This window comes from Pelodiscus sinensis, chromosome 2, assembly GCF_049634645.1.
Source record: "Pelodiscus sinensis isolate JC-2024 chromosome 2, ASM4963464v1, whole genome shotgun sequence".
Taxonomy (NCBI): domain Eukaryota; kingdom Metazoa; phylum Chordata; order Testudines; family Trionychidae; genus Pelodiscus; species Pelodiscus sinensis.
Genome location: NC_134712.1, coordinates 150,617,292 through 150,634,685, shown reverse-complemented (window position 1 = coordinate 150,634,685; position 17,394 = coordinate 150,617,292). Strand labels below are relative to the sequence as shown.

Sequence of the window (17,394 nt, the reverse complement as noted above, 5' to 3'; positions counted from 1 at the left end):
GGTTACGTACAAGATAGGGACTGTAGGTTTGTTCTTAAGTTGAATTTGTATGTAAGTCGGAACTGGTACATATTGTAGGGGAAACTCTAGCCAAACATTTTTTTTAGTTTTGGATTGCATAGGGAAAGGTTAACTCCCCTCTAATGTTTGTTTTGCTGTCTGTTCCCCTGTTCAGAAGATTTCACATCTATTTCTGTCCCTGTGACAAACTCAGGACTAAAGGAGTAACTCATCAAATACCAAACAGCTCTGCACCATGCTTTGAGCTAATAGCTTTATTTCCACACACCACCCAGGGTTCTAGGAGGAGGGTCCTTTTTTTGCTAACACAATGAGGCCAGCACTTTGTTTGTTTTGGTGGAGTCTTTGTTTGCCCAGGGAGCCCAGCATGTATAGGGGGAGGAGGGGCGGAGAGGCTGCTTTTGTTTGCTGTTCCGCAGCCTGTTGCTCAGGGGAGGGGGCAGCCTGTTGCTGGCAGGGGGGGAGGGGGGAGGCGTGCAGGATGCGAGGCCGCGGGGGTGGGGGGGCAGCGGGCGTGGGGAGGCACTTTTCCTCTGCCCGGCAGCTCTGCGGGATCCCTGTCCCTGTGGCCAGCTGCTGCAGGCAGAGGCCAGTTGGAGCCGGCCGAAGAGGAGGAGGAGGTGGATTCTAGGACCCAGGTGCAGCAGCAGCCCGGAATGTATAGAGGGGAGGAGGGGCAGAGAGGCTGCTTTTGTCTGTTCGGCAGCCTGTTGCTCAGGGGAGGGGGCAGCCTGTTGCTGGCAGGGGGGTGGGGGGAGGCACTTTTCCTCTGCCCGGCAGCTCTGCGGGACCCCAGTCGGAGCCGGCCCGAGGAGGAGGAGGATCCTAGGACCCAGGTGAGCGAGCCCTGGGAATGCTGCTGCGCATGTGCGGGAGTTGCCTCACCCCGTTCGTATCTAGGGATCCGACGTTAGTCGGATCCACGTAAGTCGGGGACTGTCTGTATAGGTAAAATACATTATTTTCTCTCACCAAATTACATTCATTTAAATAATCCAGCTCTGATCCCTTATCACAACTCATCTTTAAAAATTGGGATGGTTGGGCAGCTATTCAGTAAATATTTTTCTGACTTATTTAGAGATCAAAGCTAAGTTTAATTAGCCCATTCTCCTATGCCACAAGTACTTTCAATTGGGCATTATTTTTCTCAAATTTCTAGAAAAACAGAAATACAGAAAACTACATTTTATAGAAACAAAGGCGTCTAGTCACATAGGAAACAACTGTATTACCAATTCATATCAATCTTTGCAGACAACTTTCCTAACCAAAATATGTCCATGTATGATATGCTGGAAAAAGGATCTGCACCGATACATTACCTGGTAAGAATGGTACAGGCAGTCCCCGAGTTACGCGGATCCGACTTACGTCGGATCTGCAGTTACGAACGGGGCTTTTCTCGCCCCGGAGGATGGGAGCAGCGGGACACCCAGATGCGCCGCGGTCCGCCGTCCCCGTCCTCCAGGGCGAGAAAAGCTGCTCCCCGTCTCCCTGGTCTGCAGGAAGACAGGGAGCAAAGCCTTGGAGCACACCCGCAGTGGGACAGCCCGGGCGCGCTTGAGCTGTCCCCCTGCGGGCGTGCTCCGCGGCTTTGCTCCCCGTCTCCCGACCAGCAGACCAGGGAGATGGGGAGCAAAGCCTCGGAGCACGCCCGCAGTGGGACAGCCGTGGCGCGCCTGGGCTGTCCCGCTGCGGGCGTGCTCCGCGGCTTTGCTCCCCGTCTCCCTGCAGATCAGGGAGACGGGGAGCAAAGCCGCGGAGCTCGCCCGCAGGGGGACAGCCCAAGAGCGCCTGGGCTGTCCTGCTGCGGGCATGCTCCGCGGCTTTGCTCCCCGTCTCCCTGGTCTGACCAGCAGACCAGGGAAATGGAGAGCAAAGCCTTGGAGCACACCAGCAGTGGGACAGCCGCGGCACGCCTGAACTGTCCTGCTGCGCGCGTGCTCCAAGGCTTTGCTCCACGTCTCCCAGGTCAGCAGACCAGGGAGACGGAGCAAAGCCGTGGAGGACTTGGGCGGTCCCGCCACCCCCGCCTCCCTGGTCTGCTGGGGGGGGTGCAGCTAGTGGCCCCCCCCCAGCAGACCAGGCTTTTCTTGCCTACCCCTGTGGTAGAGCAGCTGGGGGCTGCCGGGTTGGTCAGTTTCAGCAGCAGCTGAATCAGGACGCCTGGGGCAGAGCAGCTGGGGTGCTGCTGGGTTGCTCCAGTAGCGCCGAGGAGCCGCGCTACTGGAGCAACCCAGAAGCACCCCAGCTGTTCTGCCCCAGGCGTCCCCAATTCAGCCGCTGCTGAAACTGACCAGTGGCTGACTACAGGAAGCCCGAGGCAGAGTTGCTCTGCCCCAGGCTTCCTGGAATCAGCCGCTGATCAATTTCAGCAGCAGCTGACTTGGGGACGCCTGGGTTTCTTAAGTTGAATCTGTATGTAAGTCAGAACTGGCGTCCAGATTCAGCCACGGTTGAAACTGATCAGTTTCAGCAGCGGCTGACGCCAGTTCCGACTTACATACAGATTCAATTTAAGAACAAACCTACAGTCCCTATCTTGTACGTAACCCGGGGACTGCCTGTACTTGATCTGGAAAAGAGGACTACAAAGCCAGTCTGTAGCATAATAATGAAAAATGAATTTAAGATGTTATTTCAATGATACCTTATGCCAATTAAGTAAAAAAATAGAGAGATTAAATGAGGATAAATGCTGGAGAAATTATGGTGAACGAGGAGATTTTATGCATATAAGCTGGATCTATCTAGTAATTAGAGTCTATTGGGATGAAATCTGTAACCAATATCACAAACTGTTGGATGTTTATTACCAAATGATCATTTGGTATTCTTTGGGATTTTCTAGAAGAAATGGTCACACAAAAGGAAATGGAGGCTTTATCTCTTATCTGCTAGTAGCTGCTCAGTTACTGATAGCCTTTTCCTGGAAAAAAAAATTACTCCAACCTCAGAGAAATGGTTCAAAAATATGTGAGGCAGTTGTGATGGGATAATTAACAGATCAATTATGTACCCGGTAAAATAAAAGACAGATACTTAGTTGTTTACCCTTTATTCAATACTAAAAGTGCATTCACCTGCCAAAAATAAGGCAGTACACCTGTCTAATTTTTTAAAATACGAGGAGTTATACAGGTAAATAAAGTAAACAATAAGTAACAGAGGAATATTAATATGCCACTGTTAAACCAACAGTGAGGGAATGGACGGGCCCCCCAGGGAGCCTCTGAACACTGGACTGGGATGATGTGAGGTTCCATGGGAGGGGAATATTGGATATTGGGAACTAAGGTATGTGGAGAAGCTGAATGGGAAGGAAGCACGAGGGAAGGCAAGCAATGTTATCTAATAAATACACTAACTGGGTGGCTGAGGTGTTTCTCTCTCATGACAGCTGATGTGTCTATTTAAATACAAGCTCCACTGTCAGCGATCAATTTGGTGACCATTATTTGTTATTTCTTTTTCTTAAAAGAAAAAATTCTTAAGAGTTTCCAAAGTGCATGAGACCTCAGACTAAATTATGCAAGTGTCAATTTGGAATGTAATGATCTGTCCTACACCAAAATATCAGCCACCCAAATTGTTCTGCAAACAAACCAACTAGAGGAAACAGCGCAGCAAAATTTAATTTTTTATTAATAGTTATTTGAAAACAGTAGCTTATGGTACCTCTATATAGCAGCATTATTTCGAAATAACAAAATGTGCATTTACGCAAGCCATTATTTTAAAATAATGTCGAGCTGGAGGACTTCTTACACTGACATTTCATGAGGGCTACATCTACACTGGCATGAATTTCCTAAAATGCTTTTAATGGAAAAGTTTTCTGTTCAAAGCATTTTCGGAAAAGCACGTCTAGATTGGCAGGATGCTTTTCCGCAAAAGCACTTTTTCACGATTGGGGCTTTTTTGCAGAAAACAGTAATATGCTGTCTACACTGGCCCTTTTGTGCAAAAGTCTTTCGGAAAAAGAATTTTGCCCGAACGGGAGCAGCATAGTTTTTCCGGCAAAGCACTGATGATTTTACATGAGATCATCAGTGCTTTTCCAGAAATTCAAGCGGCCAGTGTAGACAGCTGGCAAGTTTTTCCGCAAAAGCAGATGATTTTGCGGAAAAACTTGCCCGTCTAGACACAGCCGAGGAGTAAGGGAAGTCAAAGGAAGAGTGTTCTTCCTTCGACTTCCTGCTGTGTGGACAGCACCAAAAGCCAAATTAAGCTATTTCAACTTCACCTACACAATTGACATAGCAGAAGTTGCATATCTTAATTCAACTTTTGCCCTGCAGTGTAGACATACCCTAATTATAGAGATAATATTCTGAAACAGATCCTTATACCATACTAGGTAGGGGCTTACGTCCTCTGCTTACTACATTCACCTACTCCCCTCTCTCTGGCCGCTTTCACTTCACTGAGAGAGCCTGTTGATATTGATGACCCTGATGACATTACAACATCATTCTGTTGTCCAGCAGGAAAAACTTTTTAGATAGACAGACAGACAGACAGATATTATATAGGGACACTGCAAATCAATCTTTTACCTAGATCAAAATTTGAAGAGCCAGAGACAAAATAAAGCATACAGCACAACTTCCAACACAGTCTTATTTATTACGAGAGTTACGAAAGAGCCTAAGAGATTTAGGAGCACAAGTCCCATTGAAAGTCAGTTGGAGTTGTACTCCTAAATCTATTATGTGCTTCTGGACTTCAAGTCACTGCCATGCCACCATTAACTAAACCTAATGTTACACAAATGTAACCTCAAAGAATCTTATTTTTACAAAAATAACTCTACTAATTGGTATTTAGATACACTGATTAATTACAACATTGTATTAGGAATAAAACAAACAGTGCCACAATTTAAATATTAATATAAACTGAAAAATATTTTTCCCTCTTATCTCTGTGCCATCTTTGTAAATATTTTTGAGTTGATATCAGTGACAAACTATAGAAAAATGTAAGTCAAGATGACAAATAATTTTGGTATTTTTCAAAGAGATAATACAAATTTACAACATTTTAGTAGGTGTACTGGGTATATATTTCTTTCATTTCTATCAACATAAAAACCTGCTTCTTCAGATGAACTTTTGCTCACAAAAATTTAATCAAATTAAAACAAAAATGAAAAAAAAAAAACCACCCACTGCCTGAGTACTTCAGTGGAAATACAAAGGAGACACTGATACAGTGCAAAAGTCTTTTGTATTTGTTCTGTCCCTTAGGAGGCAGCCGGCTACTACAGTGATGCACACAGTTATAAGAATACAGACATAACCTTCGATACTGAAAAATATCCATGGATACTCTTCTGTTGATCTTAGTTTTTGTAAATGATAGTTGTTACAAAAAACTCTATCATGGACCAAATTTAGCCCAAGTTTGTCACTTTAGCGTATTTAATTTTCTTTCTGTTCGACATATTATAATAGCATCCTAGAGATCAGTAAAATTAATTCTGAAATAATCAGTTATTCCCCTTCTGGCTGTAATGTAAACAATTTTTAATAGAAATTGACAATTACAAACATCTACATAAATCAATTTAAATACAGATTTACATTACTTCCCACTAAGGGTATGTCTAGACTACAGGCTTTTGTCAAAAGAATTTTTGTTGACAGATACTGTCGACAAAGCTTCTGTCGGCAAAGAGCAACTAGACTACATCCAGTTCTGTTGACAAAGCAATCTGCTTTGTCGAAATGACAGTGTAGATGCAAAGGACAGTATACATGCAATAATGCCTTCTGTCGACAGAAGGCATTATTCCTCGTAGAATGAGGTTTACAGCCGTCGACAAAACTGCTGAGTCTACAAAACTCAGCGCCAGTGTAGACGCAGGTATAGTTTTGTCGACAAAAGTCCACTTTTGTCGACAAAACCTTGTAGTCTAGACACACCCATATTGTATATCCATTTTCCTTTTGCTTCTCTTTTATCCTTTGGCAGAAAAAACCAAACTTGTCAAGAGGCACTTTACATAGGATAGATTTGAAAAATGAAAGGGTTTTTTTTTTTTTATCCTCTGTTGTTTTTACTTATGAATAAGTAACTGCTTCTTTTTAATTCTACAATAAGGTCAGAATCCTGGGCTAATTACCCCACCATGACTAAAATATCTAGAAGAGAGGCATCAAAGAGGAAAATTCAATGAGAATTCCTTTTCTCTGTTACTTCCCCAAAATCAATCCAGGGGATAATTTTGCTCCCCACCTATCTTCTCACTGTACATGAGCCAAGGTCCCACTTTTGATCTGGAGGGACTACATATAAGGATAAGAGAGTTGTTTGTCTTTACCTCCAGTCAATCCTTGAAATCTCTGTTGAATGCGATGATGGCTTTTATGATGTGGACATCTGTCTACTAAGGATGGGCTTAAAATAATCAATCTGTTACAGATCAATCAGTCAAAACAATAGGGCCTTCGGCACTACCATGGTGGACAAAATCCAAATTGGTAACCTAGATCTAAAAGGCAAAGTAAGTGATTAAATGTTTTACTTTTCCATTGTATGAATACCCCTTAAAGTGACAACTTTTAGATTAAAACTCATACGCAATCCTGATTAAGAAACAATCATGCCCTCATTATCATTAACTTCAGTAGGCATGAGACTGAAGTCTTTGCATTTATTTTCCGTCTGTATTATTTTAAATATCATCTGCAGTCTTTATATGTCATGCAAATATTTTATGCATAAGGTAGTGTAAAGTAGCATTTGCACACCAAACCTGGAAGACAAGGCAAATCTAATTTGAAAACTTGATTGCACACTTTTTTCACTGGTACAGAAAAAGTCTCTCACACCTAAATATAACAAAAACAATTTCACTGTTAGTACAGTCACCTCCAAGTGTTTTCCTGAGTTCCACAAAAAGATGTTGCACTGCCATGCAGGAAATCAGGAGTTGGGAGCACACTCAGCTATCCTCACTATGAATACAAAGTGTATCTTTCAGCTGACACAGTCTTAAAGTAAACTGCACTGCTTTAATGCACATTTATTGTTGGCACATCCATGGAAAAGCACCAACAGTAGACACACTTGCCTGGATAGCTGTAAATGTGGCTGCAAGGAGGAAGTGAAAACAGATGAATGTACTATAGGAAATTAGTAGTTTCAGAATACCAGTGAGTCATTGTATACTACACATGCCATTGTGCTTGAAATGCCACTACTTTTCTCATACATCACTTTTCCAATATGGCCTTTTCTACTCTCTTGAACTTTTTTAATTCAACTGTTAGTTCCCAATATCTGAGATAAAGCCACATTAGTCTTCCATTTTGACGTTTGTTTGTGTTCAACACATTACCACAATATGTATCATATTTAAAAATATCTTTTAAACCACTTTCAATTTCTAGATCCATAGCAACAGGATCAGTTGCTGCTCTAATTAGCAATTTTTTCTCTATTTCTAGTCGCTGGTTTCTGGGCAGCACAAAACTACAGTAGATGTCTTGTCTTTCTAAAAGTGCTTCTTCAAATTCTTTTATTACAATATTAGCTCTCTTTTGCCACTGTGCTTCCTTTTCAAGATAATTATGATACAAGGCACCTGCTGCCCCTGAGCGCAGCAGAACCTGTTTTTCTTGTTCTAACTTTTCATGTTCTTGTTCTAGAATTCTTCTTTCTTCTACTAATTTGCGACTCTGGGAGACTAGGGCTTCACGATAGCTTAGGCTTCTTTTTTGTTCCTTTTCAAGCTCCAACTCCAAGCGAGCAACTGTGTGACGATTTTCTGTGATTATGTCACGATATTTTGATTCAAGATCTCTTCGTACAGATGTTAATTTTCTATAATAATCTCTTTTTTCTTTTTCTATCTCTTTCTGAGACTCTCTGGTCCAGATCCATCCTGTCATACATAAAACAAATTTCATGTGTAAACAAAACATGTTAACATGGATAATCAAAAATATTTAAGTACTTCATTAAGAAGTTTCTGTGGCCACTATTATTAGTAGTAATTTTTTTCTTCACAAAGACAAAGGGTACGTCTGGACTACATTCCTCTGGCGACAGAGGCATGTAGATTAGACTACCCGGCATAGGAAAATGAAGTGGTGATTTAAATAATCGGCACTTCATTTAAATGTACATGGCTGCCGCGCTGAACCGATCAGCTGTTTGTCGGCTCAGCACAGTAGTCTGGACATTCCGCGGTCAACATCAAAGGCATCTGTCGACCTCCAAGGTCGACCTCCTGGGAGGTTGACAAATGCCTTTGATGTCGACCGCGGAGCATCCCGACTACCGCGCTGAGCCGACAAACAGCTGATCGGCTCAGCGCGGCAGCCATGTAAATTAAAATGACGTGCCGATTATTTAAATCGCCGCTTTATTTTCCTATGCCGGGTAGTCTAATCTACATGCCTCTGTCGCCAGAGGCATGTAGTCTAGACATACCCAAAGAGTTGAACTTCTCTTCAGTTCACATATCATACAAAACTGAGAAGTTGTATGGTCTGTATTATACAGAAGATCAGACTTGATGATCATAACAGTCTCTTCTAGCCTTAAAGTCTATGAATCTACAGTTTTAAAACATAAAGAATGGCCATACTGGGTCAGACCAATGGTCCATCTAGCTGAATCTTCTGACAGTGGCTGATGCCAGATGCTTTAGAGGGAATGAATGCAACAGAGCAATATATAAAGTAATCCATCTATCCTCTCCCATCATCCACTCCCATCTTCTCGCAATCAGAGGTTTAGGTACACAAAGACCCTTTTTCCCCTACTATCTTGGCTAATAGTGACTGATGGATCTTTCCTCAACAAATTTATCTAATTCATTTTTGAACTCAGCTATACTTTTTGTCTTCACAACATCCCCTGGCAACAAGTTCCACAGGTTGAGCGTAAGTTGTGTGAAGAAATATTTCTTTATGTTCATTTTAAATCTGCCTCCTATTAATTTTCTTAGGTGACTGCTGGTTCGTAAATAACAATACTGTATTTACTTTCTCCACACCATTCATGATTTTATAGACCTCCAGAGTCACCTGTTTTTTAAACGGAATAGTCTCAGTCTTTTCAGTTTCTCTGCACGTGGAAGCTGTTTTATACTGCCATACTGGGTCAGACCAAAGGTCCATCTAGCCCAGTAGCCTGTCTTCTGGCAGTGGCCAATGCCAGATGCCCCAGAGGGAGTGAACAGAAACAGGTAATCATCAAGTGATCCCTCTCCTGCCATTCGTTTCCATCCCCAGTCAAACAAAGGCTAGGGACACCATTCCTATCCATTTTGGCTAATAAGTATTGATGGACTTAACCTCCATGAATTTATCTAGTTCTATCTAGTCTACAATAGCCACCCTTCTAACGACACAGTACATTGAAGTCTTGCATACAACGGGGACATGCACCTTGAACTTTACAAAATCAGGTGGTAAAAAATCGACCTTAATAAATTCAGCCTTATCTCTCCATGTAGGCAAGGCCTATCTGTTATCTGATGATAATAATGAATAGTGAGGTTAAATGACTTTCCCAGGACCATTCAGTCTATGGCAGAATTAGGAACAGAACAAAGGTCTCCTTCCTCCAATTAGCATGCTTCAACCATAAACCTTTCCAATTCCCTGAATGGAGGCAAACTGTGGAGGAGTAGAATGGATGAGTGAAAAAAGGATACTTTGCACCGGCTTACATATTTCCCCCCCAAAAAAGATATGGTAAGTTAACTTGTGTAGAAAAACATGTATATTAGTATTTGAATGTATTGGCCTCCCTAAATACATATCCCTTCCCTGCCAAGTTTGACCTCATGACATTTTCTTGGAATTACATCCTGCTCTCAAGTCTGGGGCACATTATGTGTTATGGAATATTTATACTTGGACAGTGTGATTTTACTTTCGCCAAATAAAGTTATTCACCAAATTCTCTCCTTTTCTGATATGCTGAAATGACCCCCTTCCTGACCTTCTAGCCAGTAAAGACGGTTGCAATTGACTTTCCCCTGGATTGTGGAAATGTCACTCCAATCAGCTGGGTAGAAGGGGGGTTCTTGGAGCAATCTAATGCCACATTTTGGTTCAGAAAAGTCAGCAGTCAGTTCTGACATTCTCCACCCCCCACGCATAGCAAAACATTGTATTTCCATTAGAATGCTGGGGCTGGTCAGAAAAATCTGATTACTGAAAATATTACTTACGAAATGCAGCCAATCCCAGCATTGGAACCAATAAAGCATAATTCCATTTGTTTCCATCACCACCATTATCCCTTGGATTAGGCTGGATATTCCAGTTTGGAGGATCATTTAAATTATTCATGGAGTCACCTTTAGAATCATAGAGGAAAAAGAAGTCATGTCAGTGATACCAGTAATTGAGGGAGGGTGCTGATGTACCCATCAAAAACACATCCGTTACTTTATTCAGTATTTCTATTTTAAATGCTTGATCAAATTGGAAATATAGAGGGGGATTTTTAATGGTTACATGACTATTCAATAGTGCTCGAGGCAGGGCCAGCAGCCAGTTGAAAAAACAGCTCTCCGTACAGATCAGCTGCCTGCTGCCTCGCACTGCTGCCTTTGATACAGAAGCAGCAGCATGGGGTGGTAACAGAACCTGTCCGTGGGGGGTCCAAGCTCCCCATGGACAGAGGCTGCTCTGTGAGGTGCCCACTATGAAGAGAGACTGCTTCGCGGCAGCCACTGCTGCCTCTGATAAAGACAGTAGTGTGGGGGGGCACCTCCAAGCCGGTGTTGGGGGGGAACTTGCTTTTAAGCTGGCTCCCTCCAGCATTGGCTCCTGCTCCCCTCCTTGCTGCCTCTGATACTAATTGGAAAATTTATTTAAAACATGGCTGCATTTGGCTCTCCATGGCATTGCCATTCTTTTAATCAGTCACACAAAAGAGGGCCTGTGGAAGCAATGAGGTCCTAGCTGCTGCATCTACCATGCGCCATCAATCTGTTGGTACAGAGACGTCTGGTACAAAGGTAAATACAATTTAAAGTAGAATAGCGTAGTAGGAACTGCTTATACATCTGAAGACGACTTGTGAAAGATGTGATCTCAGTGGGAATCAATAGACAAGTCTTTTGCAAGCATGGAACAGGTGAGTTTTGGGCAGTGGCAGTGTGAGTTGCTCCCTCTCACCCCCACACCAACCATCAATCCAATATGTTCATTACATTGTATAGAATTATCAAGGGGAGAGAGAAGTTCATCTCCATGCTATTTCAGACGTGTGTCTGTGGAGACTGTCAACATAGATCACAACTATTATTTGTATGACTATAGCACCTAGGAGCCCTAGCCTTGGACTGCACTATATTAGGTACTATATTGACACACCAAAATCATCTCAGTCCCAAAGTCCATACAATCTAAAATTTGCTGTCAATATGTTCACTGAGAACTGGATGCAAATGTCCATATCTGAAAAAAGATATGCAGTTACCCACCTCCACTCCTGTGCATTACACAAATATAATGAGCTGTCGCTCTCTCACAAAGATGCCAAAACAAGTACTGTTAAAAAAGCAAATAAATTTTCAGAGTTTCAGGGTTTTTCAAATGTGTTTAAGCAAGTGTTTACAATACAACTCCATTACCAAATACATATTAACATTTTATTATATCAGAAAGTTAATATTTTTCATTTTTAAGGATTGTTCAAGACAAGCAATTCCCAACCGCCGGGCCGTGGAAGTTCTGGGGGTCAGGGCAGGGGTACACCACTCTCACCATGGCAGTTGGAAGAGGCAGATCCTGCCCTGCCTCTCAGCCAACCAGCTCCAGGCAGGGGTGGGGTCTCCTCCCAGCTGCAGAAGAGCGCTTCCCTATGCAGCGGTAGGGCCACATGGAGCCGCTTGGCACAGCCCTCCTGCCACGCAAAGAAGTGCTCTTCCATGGCTGGAGACCCTGTCCCTGCCCAGCACTGGCTGGTTGAGAGGCAGGACAGGACACGCCTCTCCCAATAGCCACAGCAGGAGGGGGGGTGCTGGGTGGTGTGCCCCAGCCCCCAGAGCTGTCGTGACATGGGCAACATCGCAGGGCTAAGTGAGGGGAACCTGGCAGGCACTGGGGGCTCCAGAAGCGGGTCTAGGGGGACTTGGGAGACAGAGCTAGTTGGGGGAGAGGTTATGGAGGGAGGGCTGGACTGGGGGATGCTGGGGGGGGAGGGTTGGGTGCAGGGGTGCTCAAAATAGGAGGCTGGTCTTGCGGGATCTGGTGAGGGGGCATGGGACTGGCACTGAGTTTGGAATGGGGGCCTGGCATTGGGGGGCTCAGTGTGGGAGGCTGGCACTGGGGGGGGGGGTTCAGTACAGGGGACTCTGGGATCTGTGGCTGGCGCTAGGACTAGTGGAAAGGTGCACTGGGTTAGGGCTGGCACTGGGAGCTCTGAGGGCTGGGCTTTTGGCAGACCGGTAATGTTTTAGTTGCATATTCATTATTTACATAACGAATATGCATAATTTATATGAATATGCAACTAAAATGTTACCCCTCTGCTGACAGTTTGTGAATGGGCTTGGGATCCACTGTTCTAGACCATGATGGTTTGTAAACGGGAAGCGCAAACGCAGACTATATTTTTTCTGCCATTCAGGCCAGTAGGAAGCGAAACGTCATCCAATGAAGTGCTTATACTGCTCTGGTCCCACGCACTGACCTGCACGGACACGTCTTTTCCAGTTAGTGCATGCGAGGAACCCAAGGAGCCCCCGGCGCGTTTCCAGCAGCAGCGCGCTGTGGCAGCTGCGCGCGATCACGGCGGACGGGGCGAGGGAGCCGCTCTACAGCCGGGCGCGCCTCGGCGCCCGCAGACACGTCAGACTCCCCGAGGGGCGCAGCACGGGGCCTGCGCAGGGTGACCGCCCCCCCCCCCGAGTGGGAGCGGCCCGTAGCGGGAGGCGCTGTAAGCGGGGCGCTGCCCGGAGCATGTTTCGCTGCGGCGCCCCCCAGCGCTCGGGGCCGGTGCTGCGGCAGCGGGGACGTTGGGCCCTTGGCGGAACCCGGGGCCAGTGACGCGGTTGCACCGGCCGCGCGCTCGGAGTCCCATCGCGGCCAGACCGATCCGCGCGCGGGGCCCTACAGGGCCGGACAGTCCCTAGGTCCCGGCACCCCCCAGACTCGCGCTGGGGGGCGGGGCTGGAGACTCACCCTCCGACCCCCAAGGGCCAAGCTGAGAGTAGCCGACACGATCACTCACCTGCCAGCAGGCCCAGCCCCCGCCTCTCCGGACGAGCCCATTGAAAGGGGGAGAGAAGTAACAGCATCCGTTTGAGGGTCAGACTTTCCCCCACTCCCTGTACTGCGTAAGCCTAAACGCACGTCACGCTATCCTCCCCCCACCAGTTGGTCTTTCCCGGAGGCTCGCGCCGGTAACGGCGTGGGCAGGCCCGCCTCCACGCATGCGCAGTCAACCCGTGGCTGTCTGGGGAGGTCGAAATGGCGGTGTCAACCGGCGTCGCGTCGCGGGGGCTCGTGAAGCGATTGTTCCGACACCCGGTGGGAGTGGTGAGCGCGCGCCCCGCCTCGCGTGCAGCTGCGGGGGGGGGGGGGGGTCTGGATCCGCGTCTCCCCGGACGGGAGCTGGTCAACCCGCGTGCGGGGGATGGGCGCTCGGGCTTGTGTAACCGCTCGCTCGGCGCGCGCATGCGGGGGGGGGGGGGGGGTGGAGGCAACCGCCCCTTTTCTCCCGCTCCGGGCGGGAGGCCGCTGACTTGGCCCCTCCGCGTCTTGGCTGTGCGGGGCGGCTGCCGCACGTGCCTCGTCCTGAGCTAACCCGGCGCCGCCGGTGGGACCCGGGATGTTATAGCCCCGGGCAGAGTAGGCACGAGCAAGGAGAAGAACGGGGGTGCAGGGAAGCGAGGCGCTGCGGGGTGAAGTGACTTGCCCAAGGTCACTCCGCTGGCGGGAGGCAGCGAGCGCCAGGTACAGAACCCAGCCCTGCTTGCCCGCTGGTCCCTGCTCTCTCCCCAGCGGCCCCTTTCGCTTCTGTGTTAACTTGGAATGGCTTGTGTGTCTGTACAATTTGTAGCTCCTCGGGGTTTGTCCTCAAGGTATCAGGGATTTCACCTGCTGCAGGAGAAGCAACGTCTTTTTTTCGTGACCTTATTTTAAAAAAGTGAGCAAAATATAGCAGTCATGATGGTGTATTAGCAGAAAGGTTTTCAAAGGAAACTTCTGTATTCTATAGCAGACCAATGTGGTCTGGCAATTTTAAATACCCTGGTATTGTATTAAACAAAAAGGCAATGTGTATGAGGTTTTGTTGAGAGAACATCTAATCACTTGCTTTAAATGAATTGATAGTATTCCTCTATAAGCAGATATATGAAAATTACATACATCTAAAGTGAGACGGGGTTGTTAATAATTTAAAGTATTTCATGTTTTGGTCTGAGTGGATAAAGCAAGGAATTGTATATGAAAACAAATAATGTGCATCCGGCTTCCCCTGAAACTATCCTTGATCCTTCCTGTTCCCCTTCATTTTTTCCCCTCCACCTGCAATGATCCTGGTTCTTATTTTTACTCCATTGTTACATGGAAATTAACAAAGGCAGGGTAACTAGCCCTTTAATTGTGTCTCTTAAATGAAGAGTTAAGCACAAACTTTTGTGATGAATGACCTCAAGACTACTGTTTGTGTATTACAGTAGTAACAGGAGGCTCTAAGCAGGATTGGTACCCCATTATGTGGTAGGAACAGTAGCAAAATGACAGTCCCTTCCAAGACAGATTAACAGGATGGTAGAGGCACAAAGAAGAGCAATATCATGTTTCACTGGTTAACTTAACTAAATGGGCTTTTACAGAGTAACATGGCTTCCCTTCTGATAGTTAAAGCATAAGATAATTGTTGTGTAAATGTTTTAAAACTTAGGCCTGGTCTACATTACAAAGTTAGGTAGATGTTAAGACAGTAGGGATGTAAGAGTGTAGCCATTTAAATGGGTAGCTGATAAGCATGAGCTTATGGGTTACCCAAACAGTTCCACACACCTCTTGGTTTGGCTCCTGGGGAGCCTGCTGCTGCCCCACACTGTTGCTTCTGTACCAGGGACAGCAGCTAGTTCCCTTGGGAGAGGGGTGAAATGTGGGCCCCAGTATACAGAGAGTTAGCTTCTGTTTGAGGCAGCAGCACAGGACAGCAGGCGGGAGCTGGTACATGTAGAGAGCTGGCTTAAAAGCTCTTTCCTGATGCTCACCGGCTCCCTGGGAATTGGCTGCTGCCCCTCTTTGTGATTGTGTGTAAATGCTGAAATGTTCTGCAGTTGCACCGTTAGCCAATTACCCACATTTTAACATCCCTAAAGACCTAACTATGTAAACATATACACTAAAATTTTGCTCCTGACAACCTAACTCACCTGCTACTCTGCCTTAACTCCACCTCTGAGAAGAAGTCAGTGTACTTTTAGCTCAGGATAGATTTTGCTTTATTTGCATCCGCTGTTACTAGCTTTCAGAAGCCACAATGACTGTATGATCAGTGAAAATGATCTTGGTGAGCATGCACACCACTGGTAAAAGCAAAGTATAGATAAGCACGGGCAATGCAATTGTCATGGTGGATGTATGTATGGGTGTAAATTAGGTTGACTTAATTGTGTACTGTAGAAGTACGTAGTTACTGTATTATGTAGCAAAGTGTTTCTGTAAAATAAGGATATTGAAGTTTTCAGAACTGCACAGTATTACGGGTTTTTCTTGGTCTGAATCCTGATGATCATCTCCAGCCTCCCATACAGTTCCATGTTGGATATTATGTTGTCAGCTAAGACCCTGATTCTATGGCAGAATGTTGTGTTGGGATGTCATATAGTTACAGTTTGGCTTTGATTTTAAAATCTGTAAAAGGAGGAAAGTAGGTCCCATAACTTCCTCCTGCATTTTAGAGTGTTAATGTGTTGGAAGACTACAAAAATAATTGCAGGTCACCTTTGTAAAACAAAGCAAAAAATAAACTGCTTGGAATGGTTTGATTGCCAGTTATGAGTTTTCTTTCTGCACAATAAAGCTGTGCTATCAATCACACTGAGCCATAAAAGTAAAGTTATGTTACCTTTCACTAAGCAAATAAAAGTACATAGATATTATTGTTGCAGTATATCCATTATATTTAACTATCTGGAACGAGGTTTTGGTGCCATGCAAACTGCTGCTGTATGCATTTCCCACTAAGAGATAGGGAAAGGGTAAAAGAAGGGATTTAACATCTTTTTTTGGACTAGCTTTGTTCTGTGACTGCATGGGTGTTAACAACCCACTTATGTTGCCTGAAACCAGGGCTTTGGAGCGGAGTCCGGAGCTGGAGCGCAGAGCAGTGGAGCTGCGGATTTTTACTTGGAGCTGGAGCAGAGTCTGCACAGAAAATATTGACTGCTCCACTGCTCCATTTTCTTTTTCATTTTCAATCCAGAATGAATGATATTTTAGCAAGAAAGTCCTAAAGGTGCCAAAAAGTTTCAGATTGTATAACAATTGATATTAACATCTACTTTACCACTTTACGTAATATATCACAGTTATTCTCACTTTGGCTGAAATCAAGATTTAATGTACAGATACAAAATTACAAAGTTTTTCAGAGATATGTTTTATTACAGAATCAGATAATTATCAGACAACCGGCAACACTGCAGACTGTTCCCACCCTTGTGCCAAGGTTAGGCGAGTACGTACTCACATAGATTAGTTAGTTAGATTAGTATGTGTTTATTTTCAACCTTGTAACATATAGCCTTGTTACTTCCTGTAGCCAAACAGGAACCCCCCCGTAACATCCATTTTTTTCTTGCCTGGGGGGCACAGAGCAGTAAGCCTTGAACAGAAGGCCTGGATGTGCAGGCTGCTGTGTAACCCTGGATAGCTGTAAACAGAGATACACCAATTGCTGACCAAAAGCCTGCCAAGGAGTGCCCTTTACTGAAACCCATATTAATACAAATACACAGCCGTCTGCGGGGGAAGGAATCTCTCGCCCAGTAAAAAAAATAAAATAAAGCAGAGTACTTCCAATTTATCTCTTACAAGTGTAAATTAAGTTCACAACTTGCTTGTAAAAACTGGCGTCACAAAAACGGACCAGTACAATTTGGCATCTTGGATAAGACAGAGGATACGGGCCCCTATAGGTATAAAGATGGGTCCAGCAGCACATTTACTTTGTCGGGTTAGGTGTTTGACCTCCCGAGGTTCCACGGGGACGCCCACCTCGTATTCATCTTTCCTAGGAATTGAGGGACCGGCCCTGGCCTGACATGCTGGAGTCGGGAGACACAGACGGGGGTAAAAATTGTACCTGGATGTGGTCCTTTGTCTTAAATGTACACATAGACTTAGAGCTCTTTAAAGATTA

The 17,394-nt window shown here is 45.2% G+C and overlaps 2 protein-coding genes across 9 annotated transcripts in view; one reads left to right on the top strand and one right to left on the bottom strand.

Moving 5' to 3' along the window:
• Positions 1-3,652: 3,652 nt before the first annotated feature.
• Positions 3,653-13,411, bottom strand: CCDC127 (coiled-coil domain containing 127). Of its 5 annotated transcripts, none has more exons than XM_006114218.4 (4): positions 13,237-13,376; positions 11,486-11,552; positions 10,223-10,351; positions 3,653-7,918 (listed from the first exon to the last, which is right to left on the bottom strand). In XM_006114218.4, the coding sequence occupies exons 2-4, from the start codon at positions 11,499-11,501 to the stop codon at positions 7,248-7,250; spliced, it is 816 nt and encodes a 271-aa protein (XP_006114280.1). In that variant the 5' UTR covers positions 11,502-11,552; positions 13,237-13,376; the 3' UTR covers positions 3,653-7,247. The 5 variants fall into 5 exon arrangements, with proteins under 5 accessions (XP_006114280.1, XP_006114282.1, XP_006114281.1 ...); XM_006114220.4 differs by having other exon boundaries at positions 13,188-13,251; XM_006114219.4 differs by lacking the exon at positions 13,237-13,376 and adding an exon at positions 12,697-13,230.
• LOC102455030 (succinate dehydrogenase [ubiquinone] flavoprotein subunit, mitochondrial) overlaps positions 13,400-17,394 on the top strand; it is a 42,593-nt gene continuing 38,598 nt past the window's right edge. The window contains exon 1 of one of the 4 annotated variants that reach the window (XM_075921635.1): positions 13,400-13,535. In XM_075921635.1, the coding sequence (XP_075777750.1) occupies positions 13,476-13,535 (60 nt within the window). In that variant the 5' untranslated portion in view covers positions 13,400-13,475. Of the gene's footprint in view, positions 13,545-17,394 lie in introns of all 4 variants that reach the window. The other 3 variants (XM_075921634.1, XM_075921632.1, XM_075921633.1) reach the window with 3 other exon arrangements.

Excerpts from the sequence above, each read along its gene's own strand:
- CCDC127 (XM_006114217.4), bottom strand. The coding sequence starts at position 13,303 with ATGCTGTTACTTCTCTCCCCCTTTCAATGGGCTCGTCCGGAGAGGCGG. Across the intron at positions 10,352-13,236 it reads GGGGCTGGGCCTGCTGGCAG|GTGACTCCATGAATAATTTA; the intron begins GTGAGTGATCGT and ends ATGATTCTAAAG. Across the intron at positions 7,919-10,222 it reads GCTGGGATTGGCTGCATTTC|GATGGATCTGGACCAGAGAG; the intron begins GTAAGTAATATT and ends TATGTATGACAG.